General features: G+C 41.0%; 1 protein-coding gene across 1 annotated transcript in view; it reads left to right on the top strand.

Moving 5' to 3' along the window:
- rims1b (regulating synaptic membrane exocytosis 1b) overlaps nucleotides 1-15,195 on the top strand; it is a 106,280-nt gene extending 91,085 nt beyond the window's left edge. Inside the window, exons 28-32 of the mRNA XM_028589848.1 lie at nucleotides 5,070-5,214; nucleotides 8,147-8,259; nucleotides 10,947-11,048; nucleotides 14,009-14,148; nucleotides 14,977-15,195. Of these exons, the coding sequence (XP_028445649.1) occupies nucleotides 5,070-5,214; nucleotides 8,147-8,259; nucleotides 10,947-11,048; nucleotides 14,009-14,148; nucleotides 14,977-15,195 (719 nt within the window). The remainder of the gene's footprint in view (nucleotides 1-5,069; nucleotides 5,215-8,146; nucleotides 8,260-10,946; nucleotides 11,049-14,008; nucleotides 14,149-14,976) is intronic.
- Nucleotides 15,196-18,069: the final 2,874 nt, after the last annotated feature.

Here is an 18,069-nt window from a genome sequence, read left to right on the forward strand (position 1 = left end):
TGACCGATCAGCCACCCCAGCCAGCCTCCCCTGCATGGAATTTCAGTCTTATATAGCTACTACTCGCTACCGTTGTGGCTCTTCACGCACCGCGGAGCTGCTGCTCTGCTCGGTACGTTCCATACAGACGCTGAGGGTTGCTTATTGTGTCGTATCAGACGCTGAGAGACACTGACCAAGCATCCGGATTTTACGAGTTGGGAGTGAGAATGGGTTGAAATCCCATTCATTTTTATCCATAAGGACCATCCAAGGTAGATTACCACGAGCTCTGCGATTGTGACACTAAGGTTTATGCCCCTTTAGAAGCCACAAGTCCATATGAAAGCAGTATGAGAAAGATAGTGTTTTTTGAAGATTAAAGCATGTAAACATGTTCTAGTACAAACACAAAATACAAGCATGAACTTTAAAAAATGCTATATAATAGGTCACCTTTAAGTCTGGCCTGCACACTTTAAAATGTCTCTCTTGTTTTTTAGCAAGGCTGCTGATAAATAGCATAAGAATGCCAGATGCGAACTGCGGACGGTGCAGTTAACGGTCAGCGCCTCAACCCCTTGGCCACAAAGGCGCTCCCAAAATGTCCTTTCTAACCTTAAAAGAAAGATTGACCCATAGCACAGACCAAAGAGTTGGGCAGCTGATGTTAATTTAAGGCAACTGCTAGCTGTCTCATCTGCAGGGACAAGGTTGCTGTTGTGTCATATATGTGAGGATATCTCTTTTTTTATGTGTTTCTTTTGAGTCCCCCCAACTTAAAGCATTAGTGTGTAACTTTTTATATAATTGAATGTCCTTTACATTCAAGCAATTGACAAATGAGTTGATACAAAGCTAATTAAGACTCCACATAACTCTCAGTATGGCTATGTTCAGAAGATTGTGCAACAGATTCTCACTTCCATCTGGTATAATACAGACGCTTGGTCAGGTGCCTTTGGCGTTGTTATTGTCTGGCGTTGTTAAAGTCTCCTTTAGCATCATCTCTAAATGTGCTTATCTAAACGCGCGTCACTTTTGACGCAGTTAGGTAAAGGGAAAGGAAGGAAAAGGTCGTGGGTGGGCTTACGTTTCCATGACATGGGGGAAGAACGGACAGTTGGGTTTAGGAAAAGAAGAACGGGACGGGTTGGGTTTAGGAAAAGAAGAACGGGACAGTTGGGTTTAGGAAAAGAAGAACGGGACAGTTGGGTTTAGGAAAAGAAGAACAGGACAGTTGGGTTTAGGAAAAGAAGAACGGGACGGGTTGGGTTTAGGAAAAGAAGAACGGGATAGTTGGATCTAGGAAAACAATACGGGACGGTTGGGTTTAGGAAAAGAAGAACAGCATGGGTGAAAGTCCTGTGTTGTTTGACCCATCCACCCCCCAACCAACCTCCCTATGCAGCTTTTCGGCCTTTCATACTACTCGCTACCGTAGTCGCTCTTAGTGCTACGCCATCTTCAAACCCCGTGGAGCTGCTGCTCTCCCTGGTGCCTTCTACAAACACGCTGAAGGGCGCTTTTTGCATCGCTTCAGACGCTGACAGCCACTGTCTAAACGTCTGTATTTTACGAGTTCAGAGTGAGAACGGGTTGGATTGTGGCGTCTGGCTACTTTCGCGCCCAGAAACTCAAGCGAAGATAATGACTTGGCTACTAGCAACTGTGTGGAAGAGGGGTCCGGGTGGTACGTGATGGAAGACTTGTATCATGTGGACGTGTTGACAGTTTTGTTGTCATTACTTAGAATTCCTCATGGGGGAGACATAAACTACGCATTATAGCTTTAATGGAAGGGCCATACTAAATCAGATATATTTGAATACGTTTGGTCATTTTCTACATGGCACCCAGAGCAGAGATTTCATATCCGTGAAGGTTTACAGGTGCCGGAGGAAAAATGGTGATGGCTGATGTATGCACACCCTCACCATGGAGCGTTACTTAGCACCATTATGATGAGTGTTGTCTGGAAGCAGGTTGATTTTGGATTAGGCAGGTTGCAAAATGTTACTGTAACTTATCACAGAGCTTCACATACCTTTAGTTGGCCTGGATCACTCCTCCCCAAAACACAATCAAAGGCCCAGCACGAACACCATGCTACATGCATTCCAGTCGAAATTGAAAATGTACCTTCTTTTTTTTTTACGCTTTTTCCCCCACAACGTTTTTTATGCTTTTTCCGATGCTTTGCCGCTTTTTGTCACATTTTAAAGCTTATTTTTAATTCATAGTCAATAAACCTCATTTATATGACATTACACCTAACCTTTGAGTTAAACAAAAGCAGAAATTATAAATTATTTTGACTAATAGTTGAGTGGATCGCAGACCGGTATATGTCAAAGTTTAGTCTGGATACTGTTTTAAACATTGTTTTTCAAATGCTATAAAATGGAATAAAACACCCTAAGTGCAATGAAAGTAATCATTCATTTTTACCTGCGAAGCACGTCCATGCACCCATGTTATGTTTGGGCAATTTGGTTGAAAGAAACCAATATTTCTGATATAAAAAAAAAACTTTGAATGCGGGTGAAATTTGACCTGTGGACAACACAACGTTTGAAGTACTGCACTAAAATATGAGACCGTGTTTCACATAGAAACAACCCTTACACATGCAGAAGATTTGTCCTAAGGAGCAGACTGTCCCGAAGAACCACGGGTTGCAAGTGCCCTTTTGTTCTGTACAAAAACAAACCTCTGCTGTCCCAGCGCCCTTTATAAAAGACAAATAACAAAAGAATATGTCTGGGAGAGTTTTAGAACATGGTGGCCTGCTGAGAGCCCCTCGCAGCTCAGCTCCAAGGCACACAACAGAGTCTGAGTCCAGCATGCACTTTTACCACAGGGGGGGGGTGTAAGACGCATGATGAAAGCCAAACACTGTCCTTCTCCTTCTTTGTAGTGGACATAAAAAGCTATTAGAGAACATAAAGCCTAAGGGAGAGGAGGAGGAGGAGGAGGGGGGGGGGGGGGGGTGCTCTTCCCCTCTCTGCCTGATGTAGACAGGAGCGAGAGGAAGTAGAGACAGTGCAGAGATAAACCTTAATTTCCTCTTCATGATAGATGAGAGCAAACGCAGGTAAGGGAGACTTGTGTTTGAGTTTTTTAACTTTGGGATTTTAGTGTGGTTAAAAGATAATTACTACTTAACATTGTATGGTAGGTTGTACTGTTGACCACCTCACCTGCTAGATGTACAACTACATCTCATGCGCAGCATATACAAGGCATGACGGCAGGCTCAATGACGTAGCTACATTTTCTCTCTTTGCACCATATATGCCAATATTTTTTAGTCAGAAGGTCGTCCCCCGCCATCCAAGATGCCACACACGGTTGTTTGGGTTGTTTTTCTGCCCAACAATTTCCTGTTTACTACTGATTACCAGATTCAGCAGGACATGGGGGGAGACTTTGGCCGTGCTTTAGAAAGAGAGATCACCGAGTCCCTAACCGCATCTGTAGGCTGTCCTGTAATGTTCTACTTTTTCGTTCCCCCAGTGAATTGTTTGATACTGTATGAAAAAGGCTTTAGCTCATTGATAAATGTGCTCTGGGAGCTGGTCCGTTTCTCTGTAATGTTTGTTGTTTCCTAACCACAACATGGGTTCAAGGGAATCTTTTCTTAATCTTTGATTTGCTATTTTCTAAATGAAGCATTTTGTGGGGCAGCTAAGGTTTAACACATGAAGTTCAGTTTACTGGTAATTGGGTTGGGGTACTATTTAACCTGTGAAAACGATATAACCCATAATATCTTCTGTTTGAGAGTACACATTTATACCAGAAAGGCTGTGTCACAAACCGGAGGGGGTGTGAAGTTTGAAGGACATGGGTATTTGTTACAAGGCAGAGAGGGTGTCACAAAAGGTGCTTTTTAGTTGCATTATGGGAAATGTAGGATCTGGCATTCCAGCTGGACCCATACTAGTGACTAAAAGTCAGGATTTCTTGTTTCCTAACCACAACAAGGGTCAAAAGAAAATCGTTCTCTTAATCCTCTGTGGTTTTCTGTTCTGAATAAAACCCTTTGTAAAACCTTTTCGGCTGACTTAGTTAAGCATAAAATAATAAATAAAAGACAATTGAGGGCCAATTGATCTTTTCATCAAATTATTGGCAAGAAAAGTCGTATTTACCTAAATTTCAAAAAAGTAACTTGATTTCAAAAAAGTAACTTGATTAACTTGTTCTCTGGAAAAGGCCAAAAAAAAACAACTGCCAGAATTTAAAAATACAGCCCTCCCCCTACAGCTCACCCCTCTCTGTTCTAAGCCCCTCCCACCAGACGAGCATGGGCATGGGAATATCAAAATGCTAATACAGTAACCTGTACGAGTATTTCAATCGTCCCGATCGCAATTGTGATCCTGATGCTGACATCTAAAAACAATTCTATGAAAATTACCATTCTGTTGTCCTTGCAAACTTTACCGACTGTGATTCGAGGCTCTGAAGCTACATAAACATAAACTTGTGTTAGTTGCAGCCGTGGGCCTTTGGCTACTGTTGGCAGAAGGCTAAACTATTAGCAATATTTTCCATCAGCTCTGAAACGCCTCGCCGATATTGACACGTATTTGATTGCGTTTATTGTCAGACTCTTTTTGATAAGTTTTTTTAGGTTGTTTTAGGTTGCTTTGCAGTGCAGCAACTTTTTCTGCAGGCTTTTCTGCCATTGAATCAGGCTTTACCCTTGAAGGGACGTGAATGTGACTCTGCATTTGTAGAACAGCCAATGCAATGTAGAACAGCACCCCGTTTCTGAAATGACCTGTAAATGTCCAAAGTCTCCAATCACAGGCTAGAGTTTCTAAAGCCTGGAAACAGAGCTAAGAGAAGTGCGGAAGTCTAGTTTTCTCTCAAATCTCAAAATAAATAAAATTACAATATGCTGAAAGAATGTTATGGAATTGTTGCCCAACAACGCCCAAAATGCCATCAGACAGGACAAAAACAGTGAGAGAGCACATATCCACATTTTGTCTTGTTAAATAAAGGTGGAAAGATCATCTCAACATCATCTCTGACTACAACATTGTGATGTTTTCTGTGTCTCCCGTTTCATCCAGAGGGGAAGAGTAAGAAGGAGAAGGGTGCACCTATCCAAAGGAGCACAGAGACCGGCATGGCAGTAGAGCTGACCAGGAACATGAGCCGCCAGCCCAGCAAAGAGTCCAACAATGGCAGCATGAACAGCTGCAACTCTGAGGGGAAGTCAGTAAACCACACACTTCCTGCTGTGATGACTTTCCATCAACCATCTGCACACTCTCTACATCTACGTAACCTTTATCATTGCTTTCTCTCTCAGGGCCTTTTCACACCTGCCGTGTTTAGTTCGGTTGAATCGAACCCTGGAGCGTTTACCCCCTCGGTGCAGTTTGTTTGGGCAGGTGTAAACACAGCAATCAGACTCAGGGCCAGATGTACTAACGCTTTTGCGCCCACTTCAGGCGTATTTGTTTTGCAATGTACACGTAAAAGCATGGCGAGGTATATACAGTACAAACAGGCCGCACTGAGGTAAAAGAGCAGACTGCCTGTCAAGGGAACTGAAAAAGGCAAATTGCGCTTTTCGGTGTCATGCATATGCATTCACGGTTAGGTCAAGGGGAAAGTGGGAGTTTCCCATAAAGACATGGGAGGGGAAGCGTAAAGTGCGCCTAATTATGTATTCTGCGGTATGTACAAAAAACACCTGTGACAGCGCGCCTCTATTTTGCGGTGAAAGTTCTCCACCTCTTAAAAGCAGGTTTAAACCAGCCGCAAGCGGGTTTCCTGGCGTATGCCTCCTGGTGAAATGGAGGCAGTAATCCCAGCAAGACGAAGACATAGGCCAAGGAGACGAGCGGAAAAGATTTTTGCCACAAAGATCACACGTTTTCAGTTGAGTGAAGACGAAATTATTTAGCGTTACAGATTAAGCAGCCATGCAACATTACAGTTACTGGAAGAAATCAAAGATGACATTGAATCTCCGACTCAGCGTTCACATCCCATTCCAGCAGTTGTTAAACTTCTCGCTACATTACAAATATTGGCATCAGGATCATTTCAAACAGTCATAGCATCAGCAGTGGGAATATGGCAGTCTGCACTCAGCCGTATCATAGCACCAGTACTTAACGCTTTGCTACAGCGCGGTATAGTGGGCGGAGAAAGACACTGATGAACTGCAGGTTTTGTAAATACGACGTAAACTGAAGTATCACAGCGTACGCTTTGGCCATGGTGCTGATAACGCTACTTTCACAAATGTACGTATATCTGGCCCTCGGTGCAGACCAAAACAACCAGACCGAGAATACGCTGGTGGATACGCGATCCGACCTCGATCCGACCCGACTACCAGGTGTACGCCACAAGTTGGAACTAAACGGCTCCTGTAGTCGGTTACATGCTGCCAGTCCAACGTGCCGCCACTCCGACATGCTTCTATTAAGACATGCCGCTATTCCGACATGCTGCTATTCCTTAACCCTAACCCTAACCCTAACCCTAATGGAAACAAAAATTGTCGCAGTGGTGGGACGTTTGAAAACAATGGAAGTGCCGCAACTCCGACAGTTAGACGTCAGTGTCGGAGTGGGGGTATGTCGGAATGGATGGCGGAACCCCCTGTAGTCAGGTGTGCTTTGCAAACTGCGGCAGAGCATGCAAACTGTAGCAGCTTGCAATGTTTCTCTCACAGAAATACACTGCGGTCAAGTTCAAAAGCCACATTCAAACCAACCGCCACTAAAGTTAGAGACATACATCGGTGTGGAAACGCCCTTAAAGGAGAATGCCAAATGATGGTCCATTTATTTCTGTCAATGTCTCTATTTTACATTTCCACCTGTGTTTTCAGGCTGCAATTAGGTTCCGGGCAATATATCAATATAATATCGTTACCAATATATGAGGCTAGATGTTTAAATTTGAATGTTCTTAAATTTTTTAAGTGTTTCTCATTTTAAAGGCTGCATTACAGTAAAGTGATGTATGTTGCTGAATTTAGCAGACTGTTCTAGCTGTTCTATTATTTGCCGTTACCCACGTAGTCATTATGTCCATGGTACTGATGATTATTTATCTAAAATCTTATTGTGAAAATATTTTGTGAAAGCACCAATAGTCAACCCTACAATATCGCCGCAATATAGATATTGAGGTATTTAGTCAAAAATATTGTGATATTTGATTTTCTCCGTATCGCCCAGCTCTAACTGCAATGTTTTATATATTTTCTATTTCCATGGTTTCAAACTGCAAATGTTACACTGTTGAAGCTACTGTAGCTGCTGTCCCACCCGACTTAATGTGGATGTGGCAGTGAAGTTTGTATGCCAACATGTTCTCAGGGGTTATATCCAGGCGTACACTTCCATCTCTGCATGTATGTGTCAAGTGGCTGACAGTAAACAGAGTGTAATGTAATGAGTACGCTGCAAAAAAAACAAATTGGGCTCAGTGAGACGATGATAGAACACAAACTTTGACTGAATCAAATTACAGCCTGGTGTTTTCTGTGATGGATTTGCTCGCTTGGCCGGTTTTCGAGATGTTTTTCATGCTGTAAATAATGAGTGGCAGCAAATGAGTTCTCCTGAAGGCAGCAACATGAGCTCTGAAGTCATAGAGCAGAGATCTTCAACAGGGGGTCGGGACCCCTAGGGGGTCCTCAGAGTTAGTGCAGGGGGTTCGCCAAATTATGTACAAAAAAAATTATATTTTTTTGAAATTGTCTTATTTCAAAAATTAAAATAAGTCTTAAAATATGTATTAGTATGAATGCAACATTTTAATAGCAAAGATAAGTTGGCCTATTTGTGAAAAATATGATTTACACATTGAAGATAAGCTTAGGTAACTACTGTAGCCATACAGTTAAGCTTAAGGAGTCACTGTGCCTTCCAGATGGATGTTTAACATTATAACATGATGCATAAATAATATCCATTTCCCTTTCATCCATTCTGCGCAGTTTAATATGCAACTGAATTGTATACAATATACGCGGTAGGGGGTCCCTACTCGGTCTCTCTTTCAGCTTAGGGGTCCCTGGCCTAAAAGACGTTGAAGACCCCTGTCATACAGTATGCCGACTGGATGGACTGGGATTATTGTCGTAACTAATTCATGTTGTATGTGTTTTCTGAGTTAGTTTGATCTTCTCTGGAGTCAATCTGGGTGCCAGCAGTCAGTTCAGTGACTTCCTGGACGGCCTGGGCCCAGCTCAGTTAGTGGGAAGGCAAACCCTGGCTACTCCTGCCATAGGTAACACACTCATTACACTCCTCTCCTCCCTTTTAATCATTTTTGTATTTTTGTTTTTCTCTTATGTGTCGTATTTGTTCATATATATGTTTTAATAATGAATTAACTTTTCTTTTTTTTAATCATTTATATTGATCTATTCACTTGCATGTACGTATACTATGTATTGGATATTACTTTTACATAAATTTACATATGTCGCTTATATTTTATTTCTCATTTTATTTTATTATTATTGTTATTTATTCAGCAATTTTCTGAATTATTTCTAGTCTTTGTGAAGTTACAGTAAAATAAGATAAGATAGGCCTTAATTTGATCCCCAGTGAGGACATTTGAGTGAATTCAAATAGAATGAGAATAACAAGAAAATAGAAATAGAGATAAAAAATAAAAAACTATACAAGAGCAACTAAAGTCAACATGACAAGGCAAGCAATATACATACAGTACCCTAATATGATAGAGGATCGTATATGAGATAGTATATTATAGTATGTTATATATTGTCATTTTAAAGGTACTATGATGCTCGATGGTGCTTTAAGTCCCCAACGTCTCCTTCCAGGCAGCGCTGCGACCGTTGACTTCAAGGCACCTAACCCTAACCCTTAACCATAACCCTAACCATAACCATAACCATAACCATAACCATAACCATAACCTTAACCTAGAAATTCAATAGCTTTTTAATTTCAAAATCCATTGAAACAGATGTATTCTATAAGCCCTCATCAGTTTTCATTCCATTGAAATCACGGAGGTTTCTGCAGGGTTCCTTTCTGTTTGTTTTCCACCGGAACACCTCATATATTTACAGAAAATAGAGAGCTAGGTGACCGCAAGGAGATAGTCACTGAATTTGACAGAAAGGGTATTGGATTAACATACTACACCTTTAAAAGATGTTTGCGTTAACTCTTTATTATGCCGTTAATTATGACAGCCTTAGTAGTAATAGTATCATGAACTATCATATATAATATAATAATATAGTATAACATAATAAATATAATGAAAAATTAAAGTGTTTTTCAACCTGGACCCTATGTTCCTATGTTTCTGTGTCTAAGTGACTGATGGGAACAACAATCTTTGACATTGGTCCAGTATTAAGAGAGATCGCTGCAGTCGGCAGTCAGCAGTCAGCGAAACAAGCTACAATGTAAGTTAACAGGGCAACTGTCCAGCTTGTATTTACCGTCACAGAAGTGTTTGTTTTGCCACTGACAGACTCAGATTAATATTTAAGTGTCTGAAAACATTATGGAAAGGATTTCTAAGGAGGTCAAACTTTCTGTTAAAGAGTAAGATCCTTTTTTTTAAACATAAAAATATCTGCAAAATTGCGTTTGCTAAACCCACCAGACTCCGTAAGATATACTTCATTCAAAGTCGACAGAAACAAAATAAAACTATGTAAAGCGATTTTGGGTAGTCTTTCCAACCATCACAACTCTAGTTTTGGTTGAAATAAACACATAGTTTACCGATATACATGTGAAAATATGTTGGCTCTATACACGCTAAAAGTATTGCTTTTTTAAATGGAGCCTGGTGGGTTTAGCGCTAGCGACCTCAGAGCTGTTTCTGGTTAAACAGAAAGGTCTCAGAGAGGTTTTAAAGGTCTATCTCTGAAGGGATCCTTTCCATAATGAGGATATTCTAAAATATTAATCTGAGTCTGTCAGTCGCAAAACGAGCAGTTCTGTGAAGGTAAATACAAGCTGGACTATTGTCCTATTAACTTACATTGTAGCTTGCTTCTGCTGACTGCAGCGATCTCACTTAATACTGGACCAATGTCAAAGATTGGGGACTGCCCCAGTTCTCTATTACAAGGCTTCAAATGGTCCAAAATGCAGCTGCCAGATTCCTGACTGGGGTTCGCAAACATGAACATATCACTCCTATTTTATTGTCTCTTAACTGGCTGCCGGTGCATTACAGAGTTGATATGAAAATACTGCTGTTTGTTTTTAAATCCTTGAATGGTCTTGCACCAGCTTACTTATCCAAACTGTTACATCTGAATGTACCTGGTAGGTGTCTACGGTCCACGAGCAACAATAATCTGTCCCAGCCACGCTCGCGTCTAAAGTCAAGAGGGGACGTGCCTTCGCTGTTGTTGGTCCTAGACTGTGGAATAGCCTCCCCGTCTCCTTGAGATTGCTGTCTTCTTTATATGAGTTTAAACTCAAACTAAAGTTTTATCTCTTGGAGTGTGCATTTCTCTAAATTCTTATTTTTATTTATGTTTTCTGCTGTATGAAGGATGTTTTATTCTATTATCTTTCCTGACTCTTGTTATGTGAAGCACAGTGGTCAACTTCTGTTGTGTTTACTTGTGCTATACAAATAAATGAAATGAAATGAAAGATTGTTGTTCCCATCAGTCACTTAGACACAGAAACATAGGACCATAGGGTCCAGGTTGAAAAGAATGGTATTTACCCTTCAAGTATGCAATATACAGCTCTGATCAGTGTTAATAAAAAATCCCTACTGTTATATCTTTATGAGCTCTGCTATTAGTCACTACTATTATTGTGGTTTATTTTTTCAGACTCATCTTTCATGTTCATCTTTGCAACTGCCAGGACCTTCAGCTCTGCAGCACACACTGTCATCATTCGCTTCCTGTCTTATTAAAACTAATCACCTTTTCACTTTACTGTGTTTCCCAGGCGACATCCAGATCGGTATGATGGAGAAAAAGGGTCAGCTGGAGGTGGAAGTTATCAGAGCTCGAGGACTGGTACAAAAGCCAGGATCCAAATCCCTCCCTGGTGAGAACCTGAACCAAAACTGAGATACCGAAGAACAACTAATCTCTCCCTCGCTCTCCAAACATCAGTCATACGCTAGTCTCGCATTGCCAGACCTTCCTCCACAGCGCTGCTGAGGAGGGTCTGGCTAGTCCACACAGAAGTAAAAATACAATGCAATTTCTCCATTGACAATTACACACAATTACACACATTAAAACCAGCTACGACATGACTAAGTGATTGTCTATGCTCATATAGATGCCAAAAGTTCATGGGGCACCAATCTTGTTTTGAGATAAATGTCTTTTATTTGCGATGTTTTGGATAAGTACTTCATTACACACAATCCCATAGTGATGCTTCTGATTGGTGGAACTCATGCTGGGGAGGAGGGGGAGCTGCCAGCACGATCCATCATGCGCATGCACCGCACGAATCACGATCTGTTCCACGCTTCTGCCATTAGCCTCCACTGGGAACAGCTAATTCGGCTAACTGCTAGCTGACAGCTTGATTCAGTCTAAAATAACGTTAACTCAAACTAAACACTGGGAAAAGCAGACTACAACTGATGTAACAGCTGTTATATATTTTAACGGTTATTTTCAGGTTTTATTTTGATGGTCTTTTAAAGTTATTACATGCAATTTAGCCAAATTAGCTGTTAGCTAAACTAACGTTAATAATAACCTTTATTCAGTGGTGCGCGGTGGTTTATGGGATGAAAATATGTACACAGTCTTGTACCTTTGACTTTTTCGGGATTTTCTGTTTGTTTTTCACTCAAAATTATATATTGTATGCTTATGAGTCACGTCGTAGCTGGTTAGCCTAAGCCTAAGGCATGGTCTAAAACTCTTTATATACAGATTTTTCCAGATGTCAATGGAAGAAATGAATGGGAAATTTACTTCCGGAACCCAAGGTCTCTCAGAGGAGGGGCGGGACTGTTGAGCTCTATTCCTGGATGGGAGAAAAACGTGCTCTGGTTTAAGGGCATTTCTTTAACCAATCACAATCGTCTTGGGCGGCGCTAAGCACCAGACAGAGCAATGGTGCCTCTGCAAAATAGTCTGAGGAAGGAACTTGTTTTGGAGGAACACGTGTACGTTCAAAAGTAGTTTTAGTCGTGTAACAGAAAACTCAGATTGGACAGATAGTCTAGCTGTCTGGATTTACCCTGCAGAGATCTGAGGAGCAGTTAACCATAGGCGTAAATTGCAGGGGGTTCGGAGGGGTTAGGACCTACCTCATTTGAGGGTTGTCACATAAACATGCTGTGTATTGTAAATAATGTAATAATATATAATTCAAATAATTGTGTAAGCAGTAGAACAATACAAAAGGTGCAAAAATAGCATTTTAACTTTAAAAACATCTTGATCCCCCTCTTCCTTGCCTCACTGTGGTTTGGTCCATCCAGTGGGCGCAGCGCTGTTATGAGAAACGGCGCTGGGTGGGAGAAAACCAAGGGGATAAGCTTCGCTTCAGAACGCATAGCTCCTATGGCGCCATTTTGATGCTACAAAGCGATCATCTTCCGTTAGCATTCCATTGACTGCCATTCATTTTGACGTCACTTTGACAACAAATAACTTCACATCTGAAGCGTTTAAAGACTATTTGTCCATTGTTTATTTCTAAAGAAACACAACAATGTATAAAAGGCTCCATTACCTTGTATCTCACGTTATGGCTCCGTAGCAGACGTTTTTATAAAAATAGGCTAACGATTGTGTCATAACCAAGTGACTTACTGTCGCATATTAGAGGAATTACCGTATAGTACAGGAGAAGCTCGCAGGCAGTTTTGACTTACATGAGCTGTTTAGGTTTAATTACTAATGTTAACTATCATTTTAGTTAGCAATAATTAGCCTGTGCCTATGTTATCTCCTTACATATACCTACACTCTCCGTCTCTGTAAGATTGGGAATGATTGAGATTTCTCTTGGCACAGCTACCAGAAGACTTCCAACTTTCAGACACGTTGCTCACGTCCCATTTACGTCGTCTCTCTCAGTTGGAGGCTGCTCAGTAACGCTCAGCCAGCACCGGAAAAGTGCTTCTAATATCCTTCACTTGTCTCCGCCCAGAGCAATGGGCTCTGTTGGTCCATTTTATATATATCAATGGAGAAAACACAGTTTGAATCACTTCAGTAACGTTAGCTAGTTGTGGAACTCCAGTAAGTAGACAAGGCTATTTTATTGACCTTAAACATCGGATGAAGTGATTATTTTCTCTAATACAGATGATACTGTGTTGTTTATCATATGTTCGCTTGTTTAATAGCTTGTTGGGTAGTAAGTTAGCTAACTTGCTAATTCCACCCGACATGCTTTCACTGGTTACAGAAATGAGCTGGCTGGCTAATATTAGTTATCTAGCTAGCTTGCCAGGGTACTCAGTTCTCAGTTCAGCATCACCTGTATTAGAGAAAAGAATCACTTCATCAGATGTTTAAAGTGAATAAAATAGCCTGCCAGCCTACTTACTGGAGCTCCACAACTACATATATCAACTGTACTCTTTTGGCTGTACTGTTTGTGTCCCCCTTCAAAAATTGTTCTTGAGAAATGTCAAATCTGAAGTGCCAAATTGTTAGATGAAAGTTATGCCTATGCATAGTCCTCAAAAATCCACCGGAGTTTTGAATGCCAACACAAAGAAATCGGAAGGTGACGGACATCCAGCTGAAAATGAGCAACATCCAGCAGAATTTCTGGCAGCAACAGAGCAATCCCGTAAATGAAACTTTGTCGATATAGACTTGTCATACACTGACACTTCACAATATTATGTGATATGCACCTCACATCCAGCGAAATCCAGTAGATCAACCCAGCCAAAGCTTGCTCTGTGCTTTCCCTTCCCATAAAGATAGAAGCAGCTGTGAGATCTGATCTAGATTATAGTGGTAGAGTCGCTGTGTTCCTCACTAATGGCTATTTTATTGCTTTGTCTCTGCCTTCAGCTCCATATGTCAAGGTCTATCTGCTGAATAATGGAGCGTACGTAGCCAAAAAGAAAACCAAGATTGCACGGAAAACACTTGATCCACTGTACCAGCAAGTACTGCTATTTGAGGAAAGCCCACAGGGTAAAGTCTTACAGGTGAGCCCAAGATTTATTTCTCGTCATCGCAAAGGTTTTCAAAATTCATCATGAGAAAATGTGTTCTAGCAGGAGGAATTAGACTGCTCTGTAATTTGACAGAAAATGATTTTGAGGTAACACTTTGTAATAACTACACACTGTGAAGCATTAGTTAAGTATCAGTAAGTACATAATTCATCATTTATATAAAGCATTGTTCCTACATTATTACACATTCGTATGGTATTCATAAACACAGTTGTACATGTTTTGTTCTTGATTAATCACCTCATCTATAATGTGATTGATGATTGTATTTTCATACTTAGTTTAGTTTTTTTTTTTTTTTTTAAAGATTATTTTTTGGGGGCTTTTCCCTTCATTAGAAAGTGGATAGATATGAAAGGGGGAGAGATATGGGGGATGACACGCAGCAAAGGGCAGCAGGTTGGATTCTAACCCTACGCCGCCGCTCTTCCTGGGTGAGCTAGAGGCCACCCCACTTAGTTTAGGTTTAACAAAAATTCCAAATCAGTTATTTAGGAATTGTCAATAATCACAGTCAAAAGATTATTAAAAAAGTGTAAGTAAATGATTACCAAACTATTTAAATGTACATTTATGCATGTATTTACACATAATGATTTAGACATGCACTAATGGTCAGTCAGTGTGTTAATATATGTTTTATAAATATTTTATAAATTTTGTAATATCACTTTTTGAGAAGGAGTGTTGTCAAACATCGCTTGGACATGCCGGTGCGTCTTTTTTCCTTCAAGGGTTAACTAACGCTAAACATAGTGTGTAGTTATTATAAAGTGTAACCCAATGATTTTCCTTCAGGTGATTGTATGGGGAGACTACGGCCGCATGGACCATAAAAGCTTCATGGGAGTTGCACAAATCCTAATGGAGGAACTGGACTTATCAAGCACAGTCATTGGTTGGTACAAGTTGTTCCCACCATCCTCCTTGGTGGATCCGACACTTGCCTCCATAACGCGGCGGGCTTCCCAGTCGTCACTCGACAGTTCCTCCGGGCCTCCTGGGGTCCGATCCTAGTGGACCAACAGCTCTACACCGCTCCAACCAGTAACAGACTCATGAAACGTACTGTAGAGAGAAATAAACAAACACACAAAAAAAAAAAAGATGGCAGAAATGCAGAACAACTACAATCAGAAACATTCGCAACAAGAAAGCTTTGTTAAGATCTGACAATCACTCCTGTCGCGGTTCATTTTAGTCTGTTGTAGGGAGCGCCACATTTCAGTGTTTCATATCCATTCAGAAAAATCGCATCGTTTTTTCTCTGTGTATGCTGAGGAAGCAGGGCCGTCGAAAGACAACAAGCAGTAGCTCTCGACACGGGAGACGGAAAAAAAGTGTCAGAGAATCAAATGAAGCAGGGTGATTTTTAACTGAATCAACAATAAGCAAAGAAATGTACGTAAGCATCGGAATGTATGGACTCGAGACAGAGGTAATCATCCTCCACACCTGCAGGGGGCGCAGTCCTCTCTGCACTGGCCTCCTCCAGAACCCCAACAGACTGCCGGCACTCCTGCCCCCAGGCCATGTTTCTTTTCCTAGGACGGTGAAGGCATGACCCGCCCTACTCTGCCTCTGATTGGCTTACCCTGGTATTCTTATAGTGCGTTATATTTGTACTCGGAAGTCAGATTTTTCCGAGGTCAAAGTTGGAAACACTACCCCTGACCTCGGATTTCCGAGCTCGGAACTCGGACAACCTTGCAGTACCCCGAGCTCAAAATCCAACATGGCTGCCCTGTGCATCAACAGTTATGAAAGCTGTAGTAACACACAGTTATTAGTCTTATTTGTGTCTCACTAAATCAGTCGTACACACAATCCTGTCCAACTTCTATCCGTGGACATGTTGTTATGCAACGCATTCTCATGAATGGGTCCGTATGATATTCTACAGAATTAGGAGACCGCCGGCTGGTCACGTGACGCCGGCTGGTCTGCGCGACGAAAGTTAAGAATAGGCACCAAAACGACTAGTTAAGTTTAGGAAAAAGATCGTGATTTGGATTAAAACACTCCTAAGGAATACGCATTTCCTGGGTGAAAGGCTTTGATTTTCACCGGGAAGCAAACGCCTCTCTCTGGCTTGAAAGTCCTGTATGTTAACACCCACCCATCCACCCCGACCTGCCAGCCATGAACTTATACAGTAGCAGTCAACGTGGTGAATACAGCAAACAAAAAAAACAAAAAAAAGTGGAACGCTTACAAATTACAGTGCTTATCTTTCCATAGCTTTTGAACGAATGGCTCATGAGAATAGCATAATCCGTTGTTATCAACTGGTATTGCTAACAATGGCTAACCTGGCTAGAGCTAAACCCCACAATGAAAAATCCGACTCTTAAATGGAACGCATTCAACTCGGGTGTGACATCATTCCCAGCTCCAGCTTCCAAGTTCCGAGGTTAATGGAACGCACTATTTCCTTAACCCTAACCAATCCCACTCCTCATGCCTAAACCTAACTGGAGACAGTTTAAAACCGCAACGCACCAACTCAGAGTAGTTTCCTGTATCAGTGTCACATGGGTTTCGCCACGGCCACGCCTCTTAGGAGACTGGCAACCGGTCCGTGTGTATTGATTCCAATGGGAGAAGTGAACGTGAACACAGATTATGAGCGATTCTTTCGCCCCATAGTCACCAAAGTAAATATTGGACCAATTGTTCGCAAGCTACATACCTCTTGATCATTCTGACACTAAAATGTAAATTTTCAGATGGACAAATTAGGAGAAAATTAACTTTGTTCAAGACCTGTTCGCAAACACCCTGTGCTTACGAACTAATTCTGAATATGGCTTTTAGCTGCGTAAAAAAGTGTTAGCAAAAGAAAACATGAATAAATTCTACAAATCTCAATTTTCATCCATCCACATGATGTTCACTACACTTCCAAACGAGGCCACACTTCCTGTCTCCATGTGGACGACAGGAAGTGTGTACCGCTTCATACTATTGGTGCAGCGTGTAATGTATGGAGCTAAATCGGGGCCAAATGTTTTGTTCATTCGAAAAAAATGTATATAGTTGAAAAAATAAAGCTTGAAATTGAAAATTTAAGTTTTGGTCAAAACTTGGAAAAAATAAAACCATGTATTTGAACTAAAAATAAGTGTACCAATTTTTCTTTCAGTTTGAATAAAATATAGATTCAATTCTGGAATTATTTTGAATAAATTATAAATTTTCATTTTTCACTTTTATATTTGTTTTCAGTTCCACATTTCATGTTTTCAGATTCAAAAGTTATTTTTTTTACGGCTTCAAATCTTTTTTTTTTTTCGGTTTCAGATCTGTTTTCACTTTCAGATATTTTTTTTTTTTTGAGACTTTTGGCCCTGATTTGGCGTGGGGGGCGTGGCTTCAACTCAGAGGGGCGTGGCATTATGAGTGACAGCCTATCAAAGAAGGCAGAAGACTCCTCTTTCATGTTGACTTCAGGGAATGGTGTTACTGTGAGAACTACGACTGAATGCTTTCTATCCACTATATACATGTGATTTTTACTTAAACTGATGCCAGTGACAAAGTTCCATTTAAAAAAATGTTTTGGACAACAAATGGTACCAATTACATTATAAGAGCAATAAACTGTGCCAGATTGTGCAGTTCAGCAGGAACAATGACTTCTCCCACTTCCATGTATGACTTATAGCACCACAGTATTCACTGGCACCAGCCCACAGGTAGGACATGTGAAAGATATTAGCATTTTTGAATAGATACTTTGCGACGTTATCCCCTCAGTGGCATTTTTTTTGTGATTAACACATAAAAGGAAAATAGGTGGACAGCTGGACAAAGCTGGCAATCAAGCATCGCTAGCACTAAAGTTAGCATTAACTAACGTTAGCTTCACACTAGCTGGTGTTTTTAGTT

The sequence above is a fragment of the Perca flavescens genome, chromosome 2 (assembly GCF_004354835.1).
Source record: "Perca flavescens isolate YP-PL-M2 chromosome 2, PFLA_1.0, whole genome shotgun sequence".
Classification (NCBI taxonomy): Eukaryota; Metazoa; Chordata; class Actinopteri; order Perciformes; family Percidae; genus Perca; species Perca flavescens.